The sequence below is a fragment of the Silurus meridionalis genome, chromosome 14 (assembly GCF_014805685.1).
Source record: "Silurus meridionalis isolate SWU-2019-XX chromosome 14, ASM1480568v1, whole genome shotgun sequence".
Lineage (NCBI taxonomy): Eukaryota > Metazoa > Chordata > Actinopteri > Siluriformes > Siluridae > Silurus > Silurus meridionalis.
The window spans coordinates 21,008,517-21,026,494 of record NC_060897.1 but is presented as its reverse complement, the minus strand read 5'-3'; the positions used below and the strand labels follow the sequence as shown (position 1 = coordinate 21,026,494).

At 42.9% G+C, this 17,978-nt stretch overlaps 1 protein-coding gene across 4 annotated transcripts in view; it reads right to left on the bottom strand.

The window, feature by feature from the left end:
- The window catches only part of pdlim7 (PDZ and LIM domain 7), a 29,822-nt gene extending 14,361 nt beyond the window's left edge, over window positions 1-15,461 (bottom strand). Inside the window, exons 1-3 of one of the 4 annotated variants that reach the window (XM_046866993.1) lie at window positions 15,284-15,461; window positions 10,487-10,585; window positions 2,712-2,863 (exon numbers count right to left, since the gene is read on the bottom strand). In XM_046866993.1, the coding sequence (XP_046722949.1) occupies window positions 2,712-2,863; window positions 10,487-10,582 (248 nt within the window). In that variant the 5' untranslated portion in view covers window positions 10,583-10,585; window positions 15,284-15,461. Of the gene's footprint in view, window positions 1-2,711; window positions 2,864-10,486; window positions 10,586-11,740; window positions 11,921-15,283 lie in introns of those variants that run through there. The other 3 variants (XM_046866992.1, XM_046866995.1, XM_046866994.1) reach the window with 3 other exon arrangements.
- Between the last annotated feature and the right edge of the window lie 2,517 nt (window positions 15,462-17,978).

Sequence of the window (17,978 nt, the reverse complement as noted above, 5' to 3'; positions counted from 1 at the left end):
AAGCCATAAAATCGTTGGCACTTTTCACACCGAGTGAAAAAGGAGAAAAAGACAGAAATAAGTCGAGTTGGAGAAGAAACGAGACTTTATATCCGATTTACACAATAGAGACAAAAGTATTGGGGAAGAAACTGTTCCCATGAAGTTGGACACACTCAATTGTATAAGAGGACTTTGGATGCTCTAAAATGTCCTTCTCCCTTTTCTACAAGATATGAAGCGTACGACGAAGAGATGCTTTACGTGGTTTGGAGTGGAAGATCTGCTCTAGAACTCCAACCCTAATCAACACCTTCACGCCAGGTCTCCTCACCTCACCTACCCGACTTTAACACCCTTGTGGCGGAATGAAAGCTCACAAATATCAACAAGCACACTCCGTAATCTAGTAGAACGTCTTTCCAGGAGACTGGGGGCTATTAAAGCAGCAAACTGGCATTAAATGTGGAATGGGATGTTGGGAAAAAAAAAAAGTAGTAGTACATAATGTTATGCTGAGGGGTGCACAAACTTTTGCCTATATGGTGTATGTGGCTATATATATATATATATATATATTGTTTATTGCAAATGACTCTTGCATATTATTGCAATAATGCATATTATTGTTTTAGTAAAAATTCACATTTGGCTGTTGTAAGAGGATCGCTCCCTCCCCAAGAGTGATACTGAAAAACCTGGCAACCGCAGAGACATGAACTTTGCCCAGGCAATTTCAATAATGGAAATGAGCTGCAATGGAAGTCGACATTAAGCGCTGGTGTAGTGTATGAACGAACACACACACACACACACACACACACACACACACACACACACACACACACACACACACACACACACACACACACACACACACTGGCGTATCCTTTAACTCTGATTATGGCTCTGAATAAACCTCTTGTGAGCAGTGAAGCTGCTTCTCACAAAAGTATTCCAAACATTTAGTGTTCTGGAGGTGTGGAATTTGCGCCACACTGACGCAGACCCTGCCAGATCTTCGGAAGGGATCATCGGTGGTATAAATAACACCAAAAAATAAAAAGTGGTACATTTTCATTCTTTGAAACTTTTCCCCCCTCAAACTGACTTCACTACAAGGAACACGGCGCTAGTGATGAATTTCCAGTAGCTTATTCAATTTCCATGTGATTTCTTAGATGAATTTTACACGGCAATACGAGCAACGAACAGAACTTCATGTCCAGAAAAAAAAAAGAACACGAACAATATCCTAATGCCTCACGGTGAGTCTGCATTTCCTGTCACAGCGCATTGCTTCCTGTGAGCATGGCTGCAGGAAACAGGATGGGATAACAATGCGGAGTAATCCTAGGTCAGTGGAGCATATAGTCATAAAAAATACATAAATAAAAACCATGTTCCGTGGGACATTCAGCAGGATTTGAGAAGCTTCTTCATGGTCACCTACACCAGTATCTGACTTTCCCCAACACCCTCGACACAAAAACCCACGCGTGTGCGATGGTTCTCAACCCGGAAAAGGTCGTCCTTACGAAACAAACTCGAGTAACCACACAGACGAGTCCCGACTCGCACCTTCAACGACGTCCTCTGGGACGGAGGAGGGAGGAAAAGCGCGGGGGCTTACGACGCCAATAAACCGAGAGAAGCAGTATAAACAGTCCTAAAGCAGAGATAGCATTAATGAGCTTTTCCTAAGGAGCTGGATTTTGTGCACAGGGACATTGTCAAGGTGGAACAGGTTTTGGTCTCCTAGTTCAACTCCTTTACAAGTATCTGCCTGGAACCTTGTGTTTGGAGAAGCAGCACATATGGCTGGGAAAAGTCTGGTGTCCCAATATGTTTGTCTACATAGTCCATCTTTTTATACCTTTTTCAAAAGCCAATGATGAGACAGTGGTGATGCGTTACTGCGAAAAAAAAAGCAACCAAACTCTTGACCAATCACATTCAAGATTTAAAATTCAGGCTCGGATTGAAGCTAACTCCCTCTGGCTCTTATACCCCCCCGAGCTAAAAAAAAAAAAGTAATGTGCGAGGTCATGACCCGTACTGACCTCACTGCAACTCACTCGACTTACACTAATCTTCACTGGAAATTCTGCATGGTCATTACGGCCATTTTCCTCTCATACCTAAAAAGGAGAAGAAGTGAAGTGTGCGGCTTGGCCCGTTGTGCAGGCTTTTCATCATTTGTGTGTGTTGATACAACAGCGGCGGCCTAATGACAGAGCTCTCGAGGATAAAGAGCAGAGCGAGACGCCGTGTGTGTGTGTGTGTGTGTGTGTGTGTGCGATACAACCCAGCCAAGCCTGTCTGCTCCCATTACTCATAACGTAACCGCAGAACCGCTGAAGCCTCTGAGCAGAAAGAACACGTTTCGCACGATTATAACCTCGCTAGACTCTTGGATCGCTTTTCCGAAAAATTTACTCATATGACCTACATATCTGGCGGGAGATCATCATCATCATCATCATCATCATCTCCACATCCACGGGTCAGTGCAACGAGACGTTTCAGATAAAGCTGAAGTGAGGTGTGCAATCGGTTCATTAGGGTTTAAACTTCAGAAGAAAACCTGATGTATATCAGGGCTGAAGCTGTAAATTTGGAGGGTGATGAAAATTGAGGTCGTGCAATTTGTTTACTCAAAATCGTACGTGTCTGAAAAGTGTGTGTGTGTGTGTGTGTGTGTGTGTGTGTGTGTGTGTGTGTGAATGTACCTGCTGAGGGTCAGAACGAGGGAGTCGGTTGCTGCTCTGATCTGATTTTGTGCCTCGACGTGTGTCATCTCCTCAGCGGTGAAGTCTCCAATGGACACCACTTCATCTCCCACACCCACACCGGCCTGAGCTGCCTTTCCTCCAGGAGTCAGCTACACACACACACACACACACACACACACACACACACAAATAAATTCTTCATGGGTCACACCGCTAATAACCTGCCAAGCACCTCATTTCGCATTAGCCATTGCATAAACAAATACAAAAGGTGGTAATAATTCGTCTAAAAGCACAGACTTCTATTATACAGCACTTGGGTCATTGGTGATCTTCTCAGAGCCCCTAATTGCTCTCCATCTCACCCCCTCTCATTCTCCATTTCCCTCTCAGTCTCCTGAGGTATCATCATCTTTCCAGACCTGCCTGCTTTACCCATGGATGAGTTCTCTTCGATGAGCTGAGAATGGTCTCCTCGGGTACATGAACAGCTTAGAGATCCATCAAGGTCCTGCACAATGTTCAACTCGAGAACCATCAAGCTGTGGAGCTGTGATTTATATCTAAAGTCTACTACAGTGGCTCAGGCCTGCAATTGGCATGAAGTGCCAAGTTTTGCGTTCAAGTGTCCATCAGAGCACATTTGAGAAACTCAACAATGATGGAACTATGATACGTGCGGCATTCGGCGCCACTCCGATTGCTCGTTTTGAGTCTGGTTCCTCTGTAGGTTCCTCTGTAGAAGCTGCTTTGCGATAAAAAAAAATCGATTGTTAGAATCGATAAAAATACACCGGATTGAATTAGTCGCCTCGACGCTTTTGTTCTTTAATGAGTTCGCTTTCGTTATAAAAAAACTGGATCAACCCTGAAACCGGATGAGCACTGAACAAGCAAATCAGGTTGCAAATCAACCGAAAGAGCTTTCACTATTAAGCGTCTTGCTTGTAAATGCTGACGTGTTTTCAGAGCGCACATGCCTGGGTGCTGGTGTGTAATTACATGGTTTAACCATAAATAAAACTTCAACCGAGCAATTTCGACAAAAGGCCACGATCCGACGCATTTGTTATTACGGTGTCGTCTTGCACTAGGGAGGAATTCCCCGTGTCCCCAGAGTGCTTTTGCTGAATTCTGAGAATGTATTCAAGATGTTTAATAAATCTTGCTCCTTATAACATACACGTGCAGCCAAGATTTGTTATTGAAATCGTCAGTCTCCTACATTACGTGCAAAGCATTTTGATTTCCTATTAGCAGGCGTTAGGAATTAACCCTCTCCTCGGCTTTACCTCTGTAGTACATCTTTACAGCCTTCAAACCTTCTCTGCCTTATCTGTCCAACACATGCAGTACATTCTGGGTCCAGCATCAGCATTGTTTAGTGAAGGTCCATCTGAATGATCCTACAGATGTTCCTGGCTATGTTCCTTCGCTACTTTCTTGCCAAGGGAGTTAGATAAGATGCAGCTTATCAACGTGCCATAAACGGACCCTCGGGACCGTGAAGAGCGAGTGGATCTTGTGCGAAGGCAATAATGTAATAACTCAGAGTCAACAACGGTACATCGATGTGCTGTCTATAGGAAACCGTGGCGTCGACGAATCGGTTAGCAGCATGTGAAGGTGGTTTTCGCCGCACGTATGTGGACGGGTGAGACATACACCGACTCGCCGTCGTCTACAGTCTCTCTGGTGTACCGAGTTGCTCAATTGAACGGGATGAGAAGCGGAAAGACCCTGAGGGGAAAACAAAACACTGGAGCGGGGTCAATCTCGTGTTAAGTGGAGATTACAGAGCACACGAGGGTGAGCGAAAATCGGTGTTTTTTTGAAACCTGGAGAACTTCGGTCACGATGGGAGGCGCTTTTAAAACATTTTTCCTCAATGTTGCTCATAGTAAAGAGATATAACGTAGAATACTATTGTATTTGTTGAGAATTGTGAAAGGACCGATGTAATTGTGTACCGTCCCTTTGGGGTCATCAGTTAGGACATTTTTTTGAATAAACCTAATTCACTTAGTCTTTTGGAAAACCTGTGGAAACTTCTTCTCGACCGTACAACCATCTTTCGATTATATTTGGTCAGACTTAACGTCTAGACGTGAATAAGTTGGAACCATGACTCCCCTGTGGAGTCGCTCGGGAGCGCTCATATCCGATCCGGTTTGTTCGCCACCGTGTGTCTAACGCCAAAACGCGACCTTCACCTCCTAACGAAAGCAGCAGCCGAGCCTTCGACATCTGTAGCGCACATGGTTTACACTTCCCGTCCCGAATCCTTCCCTCGACACTCCACCCAAAGTTTTACGGCCTCGAGAGTCCTCGACCCTCCCAGCCGCCTGACTAGACTCCAAAATTTAGCCATTTATTTCACCAACACTCATTTCACCTCGTGCATTTGGTTCGAGTTGATTGTTCTGGATTAGAATAAGTATTATCTAGGCAAAGGAATAAAAACACATTGTTATTACCCGGAACAGCAACGTCCCAAAGTGCTTTATTCCTCTTATACCCTTAAAAAAAAAAAAAAAAAAGGATTGTAGCCTTTATCTGTTTATAGCTACATTTCATCATCCAGGAAACAAGTACAGCTTTTTGCAAGAGAGAGAGAGATAAAGAGAGAAGAAATTAACTTGAACTATAAACATTCACCTTTTAGATCATTCAATAAAAAAAGCATTATGGTTTTTGTCAAATCGCCGGGGTATAAGTGAAATAAAGCACTCAGGAGCACTTGTGCTGAATAGCGAGACTCCTCTTGCGTGTTGGGCCTCATTAAATCCCTCCTGACGAGCATTATTTTTATATAACGACACAGTCTGTCATGTAATTCCTCACTTATTTTCTAGCTCGTATATTGTTTTTCATTTATCATTTTAATCTGCTGGAAAATAAAGAGACATTTTAGATACGTTTAGAAACTACCGCCCGAAGATGTGCAATAAGTCGGAAAAAAAGCCCAAATATCGAGTGGGAGTGCAGGACTTTGAGGAGCTGAGTAAACGAGACATGTGAAGGAGGACGCCGAGGAGAGCGATGAGGCTCTGAGGGCCGTGCTGACGGACAGAAGCACCTGCGTCCTGGGCTCAGGTTCAGAGCAGCTGTTCCTCCGCTCAAAGCGGGACAGCAACGAAGCGCTGAGCTCAGGTCTTTCATTCGACACCGTCCACTCCTTCTGACAAAAAGCGTGTCCGAAGAAATTAGGAGAAAATACCTTCCACAAGATCAAGGCATGACCAGAGCACACGATGGCGGCTAGATACAGAAGAAGCCGATTAAGTTGGCGAATGCTCCTCAATCGGAAGCGTTACCTCGGTAGACGTTCACCGCCACCACCACGTTTTTTTTTTTTTTTTTTGAGTCCCATTTCGTTTTATTTCTCCACTACCTTTATTGGTGGGGGAAGGAGTTACGGAAGATGCAGTTGCGTCAGATCCATAAATACCCAGCACGTCCGAACCACGTGAGCTCAGAGACCTCGTACGTGAGAAACTAGACCCCCCTCCTCCGAAAAATCCTCGTTTTAAAAATCCAGCTACAAGCCAGGCTTCAAATCTGGCCGTGGCCAAACATCAGGTCGGCAAGAAACGAGCACGTTTACGAGTAAAAGCACTTTGTGCTGAGTGCTTGTCAAATTTATGTCTCTCGCAGATCATTAAACGTCAGCGGTAATGCGGGCTCAGGGACGCACTGAAGACTAGAGCCATAAAGCCATGAAGCTGTAAAAAGACATAATCGAGAATAAAAAAAAGAGGAGAGGGGAAACGTGTGAGAACGTATTGAAAAAGGGTTACATCATAATCACGGCTCGGCTCGTGTTCGGACGAAAAAATGTTGACGCGAACCAGGCCCACGATCCGTAACACAAGTAAGAGCTAACGTTAAACATCTGGTGGAAACGTTGCGTAAATCTTTCCTTTACAAGGCTCGGGCGTGTACGGACTATTCCACAAAATCCTTGACTTCATCGGTGAGGGGGAAGGGGGTGGGGGGTGTAGGGGAGAAGACACGAGAGGCCACTGTGTGTGTTGTCAGTCGAACAACGGTGCTAAAAAAATGCTTGGAATGCTGGATGTTTGTGCTGATCAGGGGGATCCTGCAAAATGTACATAACAAAAGCTGAAGGACTCCAGAATCAGGATTTGCTAATCCAAGCAAGAGATTAATGCCTGGATTACAAATCATGGAAGGATAAAAACATGAGCAAAGACTAGACACGTCTTTGCTTCACCACCATGAGAAAATACCATGTTTTTTCCGTAAAAAAGGGCAGAAATGTGAAAAGCAGTGTACTGAAAGTCTGTTCTGACTCAGTGCATGAATCACAGCTGGGAACAGTCATCATGTCAGACTAACATCAGGTCGAACACGAGTGACTCGTACTCGTTCCCGCACTAATTCATTAACACGTCACTCAGGAGTGAGAAGACAGACGAGGTGTAGTGAGACTTTTCTGCTCCAGTCTGATCTAGTGTGTGCTGCCTTCTTCGATCCTTGAAGACTCCGGTCTCAATAATTCCTAGATCTTCAGAACATTGCCTGGCAAATCACACATTGCAAATCTACAAGATTAAAAGCCCCCCGGCAACTTGCTGTTGAAAGGTCAATGCTGCCTGAATACACAAATTGTTGTATATATTCATTATTTTCATTGTGACATCGGGTTCTGGTTAATTTCCCTGCAATTTGGGCTTCGCCACCATTCAGCCTCGTCTGCGTCTTCCATAGTCTTATCTTCCTGTTCAAATGCAAGAGAAACCCAAATGAGCCTTTCGAAACCTGAAAGATCGAAAAAAGATAAAGTTGCACGAACAGACACGCCTGCGCGATTGAGCAACGCGTTGGCCGTCAGACGAGCGAGTTCATCGGAAAGCCGCGAGCAGACGTGTCGCAAGTCGTCTACCTCGCAGCCAGGTGATCGATCTGGATCGAGAAGAGCTCATTAAAAGGTCATAAAACGTGACGAACAAGAAAACAGACGACTGACTGCTGCTGTTGGGTTTGGAAGGGTGAAAAGTGGAAGATGTTCGGGGTAAATAACGCTCGTGTCATGTTTAAGACCGTAGGTGACTTTCAGTGAATGGTAGAACAATGAATAGGTTTCCTCATGTAGTTTGTATCAACGTGGATTAAAAGTCACAGGAGATTTTACAAGTTAAAACAAGTTCAAAATACAGCTACGGAGTTTTAAAGGCTGTTTTTTTTTACGGGAGATTTGTACTGGGTTTCTCACACTAGACTGTGTCAACAAGCTCCTCTGAAGCCATGGTTACCCACCTCACAACAACGCTTTTGGCTTTAAATAAGGTCTTTTTTACAGTTTTTTTCCGAAACACTTGGATCTAGAACTTAAGACCAATTTTGGCATCATTTGAGGTTTGCGGTTTATTATTTCTTTCCTGTTTTGCCAACCCACAAGCAACAACAACAAAAAAAAGACGTTTTATGGATATGATCATGCATTAATTCCCGGATACGAGATACTACCGGCCCTGAAAAGGAAGCCACCACAAGCTAAAACTGACAGAGCCATGATTTGCTTGAAGTCCAAACCATTGTCTTTAAGGTCGACGATGATCAGAAGCGCAAAAGCAGCGTTCACACCTCAGCAAAAGTGCTGAACGACAAAATACAAAGAAGTGCCGATTAAAGTAGAGAAACAGTTCCCACAAACCAGTTCCCCACCTGCAATTCCATCCAGTAACCAAGAAAGAATGCAGCTACTACTATTATAAAAATGTATGCTTTGTTACTAGATACTAGTTTTTTAATGCATGTGAGACACACAGTATATGTGTGTGTATGTTTATGTATCTGGTGTGTCGTGTTCAAGGCTGGAGCTCATAAGCTCAGCAATAAGTGAAGTCTCGATGACCTTTTAGCGGAGGACGAGGCATCCGATGAAACCAAACAAACCTTCAACATATCCATGTGAGGCAAGAGAGCGTGAATCGCACACAGCCTTCTTTTATGGGGTTGATATCAAGCAGTGACATGTCGGAGATGGAATGCGAGTGTCGAAACGGCTCTCGTCGGGCTCGAAGCATACGGTTCTCGTTATTTCTCTCGTCGCGTTCCTTTTCGGGATTGTGTTTGATGCTTTTGTGATTTCCGTTCGGCAGGAACAAAGTGCCTCAAGGCCACAGGAGCGCATTCAGAGCTCCATTTCTATTAGCGTTGGGGGGGGTGGGGGGGGTTAGAGGGGACTTTTAAGGAATGCATCAGCAAGAAATGCAGGCACAGCAATATCACCTAGCATCTGCCCTTATCTGGCTCACATCCAATGTTAACTTTTTAAACAGTCGGGGTTTTTTTTGCCAATACTCGTCACACAATTCACACAACTATTCAGTAGGAACGGCCAAAACAAGATTTAGTTCTGGGAAATAAACATGAAGCCTAGCAACCCTTTGCTTCCAGAACAATGGGACATTCAGAATTGGTTAAAAAAAATATAAGGATAAATATAAACAATGCTGTAGCTTTGCTTGTGTTTATGTGTTTTATATCCAACTGTCTGTTTGTCTGTCTGTGTCTGTCTGCCCGTCTGCCTGTCTGTCTATAAGCCGCAGGTGTCTACACTAATGAACTTTACACAGGCTTTATCGAAAGATAGTGTCTGTTGTAACAGGTGAAATATGTTGTGGCTCCTTTAAGAGCAGAGCGGCATTTTGGGAATAGCCTGCCGCCGCATTGTTCCGGTATTACTGCATGTGTGCAAGGCCGAGGAATATGTCCTTATTATTTTCTGATGCTCATTTCTAAGTTTCTTTGACTAACCCGTAACGCTGTTGCCATGAAAAATAAAAAAGCACAAGTTTTGGAAACCTGTCTGTGCTTATATGATTTCTGTTGCAACTGGAGTTAGCGAGCTCTCTGTTCACTGTCTTCCTCCTTCCTTTCACAACTATTTCTCTCGGGAGTTTATCTTTTGGCATCGTCGTGCGTTTAAAAATCATCAGTGGAAGTTTTTTCTCCTGATGCCATGCAGCTCAGAACACAGGTGAGGTGCGTTTTTTCGTTTCCGTTCGGAAATTTAATTGGTCTAATGTCATGGGGTTCAGTTTTTTGGCTTGAAGTTTGTGAAAACGGGAAAAACCCAGGAAAAATTCATAAATTAGCTGCTTCATTGTTTAAGCCGTGGGGTTCAAAACGTGGGAAAAAAGTAGCGGCTTATAGTCCGAAAAATACGGTGTATAAATCAATTAAAGCAAAAAAATTGCAATACTGTAAAGGTTGAATATGGATATTATATATAAAAATTGTGTAAATCTAACAAAAACTCACACAGACGGCTGAACTCTTCATGTGTTCCTGCCCAACTGTCCATTTTTGTGCTCCATATCCAATAATTCAACTGATATATTTACAATGTTATGTACAATCCCCATATTCAACCTTCATAAATACTGCATTTGGTTCCATTCATTGATTTATATAATCACTTTCTATCTGCTTTTCAGTTCATCCTCAGTAATGGCCATCATCTGAGTCTTTGCAGACGCTCCAAGATTCATGAGAACGTCAAAGAAAATGCGATATGATCAAGTTTAAACTCCTACTTGTGGTTTTTGGCCACGTCCGAATAACATTCGTTGGACCGGCCGATAAAGAGAAGACCGAGTGGAAACATTTTTGGGAGAAATCTGCTGAGTGTGCGTGTTCCTCCCTCTTTGCTCGGCTGGCGCTTTTTCTCGGTGACGTTTTCAGAAAACACGCGGCAGATAAGTAGCCGGGAGGGACGTGGCGTGATGGATTCAACTCACCCTTGACACCGTGAGAGGCATGCTGAAATCCTTCCCTCCCTGGAGTCGGAAACCCCACGGCGCCGGCCCACTGAGAGTCACGCTGTAAACGCTCATGGCCTGTGTGAGAGAGAGAGACAGAAAGAAGGAAGAAAAAAAAAAAGGGGGACGACAAATGAGTAGATGACGACAGAGTACGGTCTTCCTTCAACACACTGCAAAATGCAGAGGACCAGAAATCCGTTACTGATCATTTATTCTTTTTCCTACTTTAACCAGATTGCTGAGGATTCGTCAGACCGGTCGCGATTCTCGGATTCTGGATTTGTGAAAGTTTTCCGATTTCGCGGACCCGGAACGAGCTGCTTGATTTTGAACTAAATTAACCGTCATTAGGAATTTCACAGCCTAACGACGTCATATATTATATTACTATACGCTAAAGGATAATGTCTCGCTCTCGGCCTTTAATTAGCTGCTCATCGTGTAGCCTATTTCTTGCATCACGTCCCGAGATTGGATCTTGACGTCAGTAAAAATTCGCCCTTAGGAATAAATTACGGTCTTAAACTGATGAAAAAAATTGCAAATAAAAAGTTTTTCCCATCATGGGAATCTCTACAGCCATTGAATGGAGTCATGCACCTATTCATCAAAACAGAAGAAGCTTTGCATCTTTTTTTGTGTATATACTTATATACTCAATATGCACTTTATAGCCACAAACACATTAGCACTGGACTCGTAGGGGAGTTCTCATGCGCTCAGAGTTTCTCCTCTGTTATTTAAAGCCGCGATCCGCTCGCGTCAGGAAGCCGGCCAGCTTATTTTGAGCAAGTCCTAAAACCTGCAGTTGTCATTACGCCTTTGGAAGTCTTGGGAACGATGAACGCGAGATACCGCGACATGAGGCGTAGTAGTATCAATAAACTGCACGGAACCTTTTAGTCTGAATGCAATCAGAGTATTTACATTTTTATTCAGGGTATCTACTGATAACTATAAAATGTTCTGCTGATGTAACAGGACCAATCCGATGTTATTTATAAACAGATTTACGTGCTTTGAAGTTAAGGTTAAACATTTTTTTAAGTTTCTAAACCTGAGATAAACATGATGCAAAAAAAAGCTGCAACAAATCATTCGAGACGAACAGTAACATTAAAATCCTGCAAAGACGAGAAAAAAAAAAAAAGTCCGTGACACTCTCTCTCCTGAGGAATGAATTACGAATGCGCTTCGCTCCGCCGTCCGACTCCGACAGCATGAACGTACCTCACAGAAAGGGCCAAATCAGCCTCTGGAAAGCCAGGAAAAGTACAAGGAACGCTGGTTGTGGAAGCGAGTGCGACCCTCCGACTCGGCGGCCTTGTGTCGGGGGGTGAGGCTTTACGTCTCGTCCCCTCTCCACGGGCTATATAAGGAATGTAAAACTACACCAAACTATTTCAGCCCAACACCCACATGAGTCATGGAGGGAGACGGATAGAGGAAGAGAGGCAAAGAAGGAGAGGGAGAGAAAGAGAGACAGAAAAACTCCACTCGCACACATTTTTCTGGCTCGGGCGATTATACAGATGAAAAAGTGCAGACAGACGTCCAAAGAGACGAGGAGGAGGAGGAGAGGTGCAAGGGAACATTCCACTAAGTGAGAGTTACAAGGCATTTTACACCACCGTCGACAAAGAAGAAAAGAGACATGCTGAGAACCGAGTCCCAGCACAGAGCCGGTGATGAAACGAGGAACCGACGGGGATAGAAACCCAAGCTGTACTTTAAACACTTGAAATCCTGCCATCTTCGATTTGGCCTCTTTTGACTATTAATGAAATGGTTCCCACTGACTTCACAGCAGAGTTTAGATTCAAGTTGTAGCTTTCACCTTTGACCTTTGATCCGAGCGAACGTATGTAATCGTAACCACTGGTACTCGCGTTACAGAAACCCGACTCCAAAGACGAGCCGATCGGGTCGAATTAAGCTGTTCGCCTACACGTGGCCCCGTAATACAGCATTTCATTCATCAAGCGGGAAGACAAACTTGCGTACTTGGCGAATAAAAATGTTACCTGGAAATACTTCCCCACTTCATGAATAGGTATTGAATCAACAAGGACGCGCCAACAAAACGTCTGCGTACGTCCGATCGCCAGCGATCCACGATCAAGAATGAGGAAGAAGGCAATGAACACTGTGTGACTTGGTTCTGAAATATGCAGCCGGTTGGCGCCACGTGTTTCAAATGAAGCACGTGTTAGCCTTCATCATCGTTTGGGAAATTTGAAGCGGAACAATTTGGGCAGAAAATGGAGGAATAGCTACCGGGTTCCCACTGAGGTTTTAGAATCGGTGTGCAGCTTTTCCGGGTTGTTGGCATGTGCCAGATCTCAAACAACTTCATCCTGTGATCCCCCACAACCAACAAGAACTTTGAAACCCCAAAATCCATTACATCTGGGACGGGGAAAGGTAGAGTCACCAGAAAATGGTGACAATTGCTGGTTTTCATAGTACCACCTCCAGTAACTCCTGTAAAAAATTGTTCAGCAGGGGTCTATGGAGGAAGCAGGGTTCTACTGTCTGTATGGGATGTTCTTCAAGAGAGATCCAAGATGAACTAGAGTCAGAAAAAGGTGTTACGCCAGGCAATGCTGGCGTAGGTGTTCCTATTCTCTGTGGTAGTAGTTGCCTTAGTCTGGTCTGTCCTTAAAGTTCACAAAAATGGGAAAGCTTCAACAGGAAATCGTAAAAAAAAAGGAAAGAAGCACGCCCAGGATAACCTTGAAAGAAATCCATTCTTACACTTTCGTTATAAACTCGACCCCGGTTAATCGTCAGCCTTCACTCCCTGGAACTCAAACAATAAAGCTACAGTTCCTGACGCAGCGGAATCATTGCGGCTTTTTGAAATGGGCGTTTTTATTTCAGGAACCCCGAAAAACCTTCTAAACAGAGCACGTTCCCCCGAACTCGTCCCCGTACCAGAGTTTATAAAAGCAAAAGCATGCATGATCTTCAGTCAAACCACAAAAATGTCCTTCATCCTGCCCCATTTTCCTTTTGTCTTGTACTGCTGAATGTTTTCACTGTTTCCTTGAAACCTTTTCTTCTGTCTGTCTCTCACGATTTTAGTTTGTTACGCGTTTTTTTTTTTTTATCTCATCGACTTTAACAACACGAAGTGGACAAGAAGTACGTTTAATCATAAAACCCATAATGAAAGTCTGCTCTTTTTATACAACGTTTAGAGACTGACCAAGAAAAAGAATTCCTTCCAGATACTTGGAAATATTTTTTTTTAAGTGAGTATTACTACATTGTTTTAATAAACACTGTTCTTAATAACCGATTATCACTTTTCTCCCTGATCACCGATCATTTATCACCACTGTTTTCAACAATAGATCACTGTTGATCCCACTGACCAAATAGTGATCACTACTGTTCCTGACAACCAATCATTGTTCTTAATTCTTCCAAAAACAACAGTCACTGGCGTCTGTTCTTCCGAATACAACAGTCACTGGCGTCTGTTCTTCCGAATACAACAGTCACTGGCGTCTGTTCTTCCAAAAACAACAGTCACTGGCGTCTGTTCTTCCAAAAACAACAGTCACTGGCGTCTGTTCTTCCAAATACAACAGTCACTGGCGTCTGTTCTTCCAAATACAACAGTCACTGACGTCTGTTCTTCCAACAACAACAGTCACTGACGGCTGTTCTTCCAACAACAACAGTCACTGGCGGCTGTTCTTCCAAATACAACAGTCACTGGCGCTGTTCTTCCAAATACAACAGTCACTGGCTGTTCTTCCAAATACAACAGTCACTGGCGCTGTTCTTCCAAATACAACAGTCACTGGCGGCTGTTCTTCCAAATACAACAGTCACTGGCGGCTGTTCTTCCAAAAACAACAGTCACTGGCGGCTGTTCTTCCAACAACAACAGTCACTGGCTGTTCTTCCAAAACAACAGTCACTGGCGGCTGTTCTTCCAAAAACAACAGTCACTGGCGTCTGTTCTTCCAAAAACAACAGTCACTGGCGTCTGTTCTTCCAAATACAACAGTCACTGACCGTTATTCTTCCAAAAACAACAAATCACTCATCTTCAATTGTCCCAACAACCCGTCACTGAGCATTAATTTCCCCGGCAGCTAATCATGATCACCGTTTTTTCAGTCGCACTTACACACTTTTCAGTTGTTCACTTGAAACTCATTCCTTACGGATATCAACAGTAATAAAACCATTTCACTCACTTGGACAGTCCTGTATGTAAAACCTCAGCGTTTTGTAAACACACCAACACACAGCAGCGATGTAACCAAGGACCATGTCTTACAACTAAATTAAATTATTAAAATAATAATAATAATTAACAATTCCACTGGTCTGAAAAATCCTTCTATATGCAAATGACCGTGACGATTTAAAGATCATGCAACTTAGACTTGTGACGTCATTTGGCGACTTCAAGCAACAGTGTAAGACTGGAAGCAGAAAAAGAAGCCTCAGCTTTTGTGTTTGTGGACTTCGTGTTGTGTTGTGTTGTGTTGTGATATCCTGAAGACTGAGATGTTTCCTTAAACAAAACACAAATGAATGAAAGTAGTAGATTGTTTACTGTATGTTGTTTACGTTCCAGAAAACAAATTAACGCGGGTAGTTTTGGGAAAAATAAACTAATAAGTTTTATCTTGACACTTCAGGACTTTGAAGTATTGACGGACTTCATCCAGAACATTGTTAAGTTTTAGAGCTCCCCCAAAACCACATAAAACCACGCTAAAATGAGTCGAAAACTTGTTTCATTACCTCCTGTGCGCTTGTAGTGTCTCCGGATGTCGCCAAATCGAGTTAAAATGTTGAGAGCAGGAATCGTTTGGACCCAAGTTTCCCAGAAGGTCCTGGTTGTTCAGTCTGTATTGGAGCTCGCGGGGCTGCAACGCACTTGCGCGCTCCCTCCTGGAGCTTTTTGAGGAGCACTCGGTCAGACACGTCAGAGGTCACGTGGTGGGTGATGCGCGCACCTTCGGAGCGGAAGCGTCCGCGTTTCAACTCAACCAGCAACCGAGTTGGAGACGTGAGCTCACTGGTGTGATGATGATGATGATGATGATGATGATGATGATGATTCATATAGATATTTTTTTATTTTTCACAGATTGTTACTCTTTCAGAAAAATAGCAATTACTTACTCTTATTCTTCCCAATACCCAATCACTGATCATTATTCTTTTGAAAACCCAACTACTGATCGTTAATCTGTTCAAAAACCCAATCATTGATCATTATTCTTTTGAAAACCCAATAACTAATCGTTATTCAGTTCAAAAACCCAACCAATGATCGTTAATCTGTTCAAATACCCAATCATTGATTGTTAATCTGTTCAAAAACCCAATCATTGATCGTTAATCTGTTCAAAAACCCAATCATTGATCGTTAATCTGTTCAAAAACCCAATCATTGATCGTTATTCTTTTGAAAACCCAATCATTGATCATTAATCTGTTCAAAAACCCAATCATTGATCATTATTATGTTCAAAAACCCAATCATTGATCATTATTCTTTTGAAAACCCAATAACTAATCGTTATTCTGTTCAAAAACCCAACCAATGATCGTTATTCTGTTCAAAAACCCAATCACTGATCGTTATTCTGTTCAAAAACTCAACCAATGATAATTATTCTGTTCACAAACCCAATCACTGATCGTTATTCTTCCCAAAACCCAATCCCTGATGGTTGTTCCTCCAATTAAAAAAGCATTTACTCCATCGTTTGTCCCAACAACCAATCACTGAACTTTAATCTTACCAGCAGCCAATCACCAATCACCTTTATTTCTGTCTCACTTACACGCTTTTACGTTCTTCACTTGAAATTTCTTGCTGATACTAAAACTAATAAAAAACATTTTCCTCCAACAGTAATGACTTCACTCACACACACAGTCCAGTCAGAGAAACTTCAGCTTTTTGTAAACTAGATTTTCTGAAATAAAATTAGATCCATTCCACTGGTCTGAAAAATCCTTCTTAATGCAAATGACAGTGACGATTCAAATACCATGCAGCATCATGTGACTTCCAGCAACCTGATCACCAACAGTGTAAAAGTGTAAGAAAATTCTTTCAAAATATTATTAATGCAGCACGGACCAATCAACATTCACACAGTAAGATTTTTATAGGGTAAAGGAGTGGATCTGGAGGGATCTTCATTATATGGTGCATATTAGCAACACCCTGAATTATTCCTCTTCTACCACACCATTCATCTCAGAACCACTATAAACCCACCATCATTCACCAGATCCACTTTCATCGTCGCTTCTTACATTATTATCAAGAAGCATCTCTATACGCAAAAAACACCATCATTTTTCTTTCGATCTAATTACTTGTGTGAATCTTTAAACTCCTGTATTCACTGTCTAGACGGTGGTGTAGTGGGCCGACTTTTATCCCAGAGATCTGTATTACCTTCTGGCTCTCCCTTTTAGTTATGCTGTTATAGCTGGACTTCCTGGAGTCCAAACTCACACCCTGATCACATTGTACAGTGTCCTTATTAATACATAATAATAATAATAATAATAATAATATCTCCCTCTCCCTGTCACTCCGCTTCTCTCTCTATCATTCTGTCTTTCTGTCTTCTCTCTGTATCACCTCTACCTTTCTTTCTCTCTCTTTCTCTAATCCCCCTCTCCAACACTCTCATCTCTCTCTCTCTCTCTCTCTCTATCCATCTCTTACCCTCTCCTCTCCACCACTCTCTTTCTCTCCCTTTCTAACTCTCTCTCCTTATTCTTACTCGTCCTCTCTTTCCCTCCCTCCCTCCCTCCCTCCCTCTCTATCCCTGTCATTAGGTTACAGCAATCCTGTCCTCTTTCTTCTTTCCATCCTGAAACACTCCTCCCCCTGCGTGAAGTTCTCCTCGGTTATTAAAATCCTCTGTATTCTTTTTTCTCACCTTTCCAAAAGGTTACAGGTCAGTTCCACAGATGGACACTAGATGGAGACAAACACTCAGCAATTAGACTGTCCAGCTCGCAGCCTGGATCTCTTTCACTATGTAGGATGCAAGAAAGCTGGAATTCTGCATTCTGGGTGATTTCGGATACGGCCTGGGAAGGGTTTCTCAATATATGACTAAATAAATAAACAAATGCATAAATAAATAACCAATCAATCCACTGATTAACTGACACGTTTGTTTGAGAAAGACCGTGTGTTTTCGTTCGAGGTTTCTTTTAGCGAGCGCTCGCGCGCACACACACACACACAGTCCAGTCAGAGAAACTTCAGCTTTTGTAAACTAGATTTTCTGAAATAAAATTAGATCCATTCCACTGGTCTGAAAAATCCTTCTTAATGCAAATGACAGTGACGATTCAAATACCATGCAGCATCATGTGACTTCCAGCAACCTGATCACCAACAGTGTAAAAGTGTAAGAAAATTCTTTCAAAATATTATTAATGCAGCACGGACCAA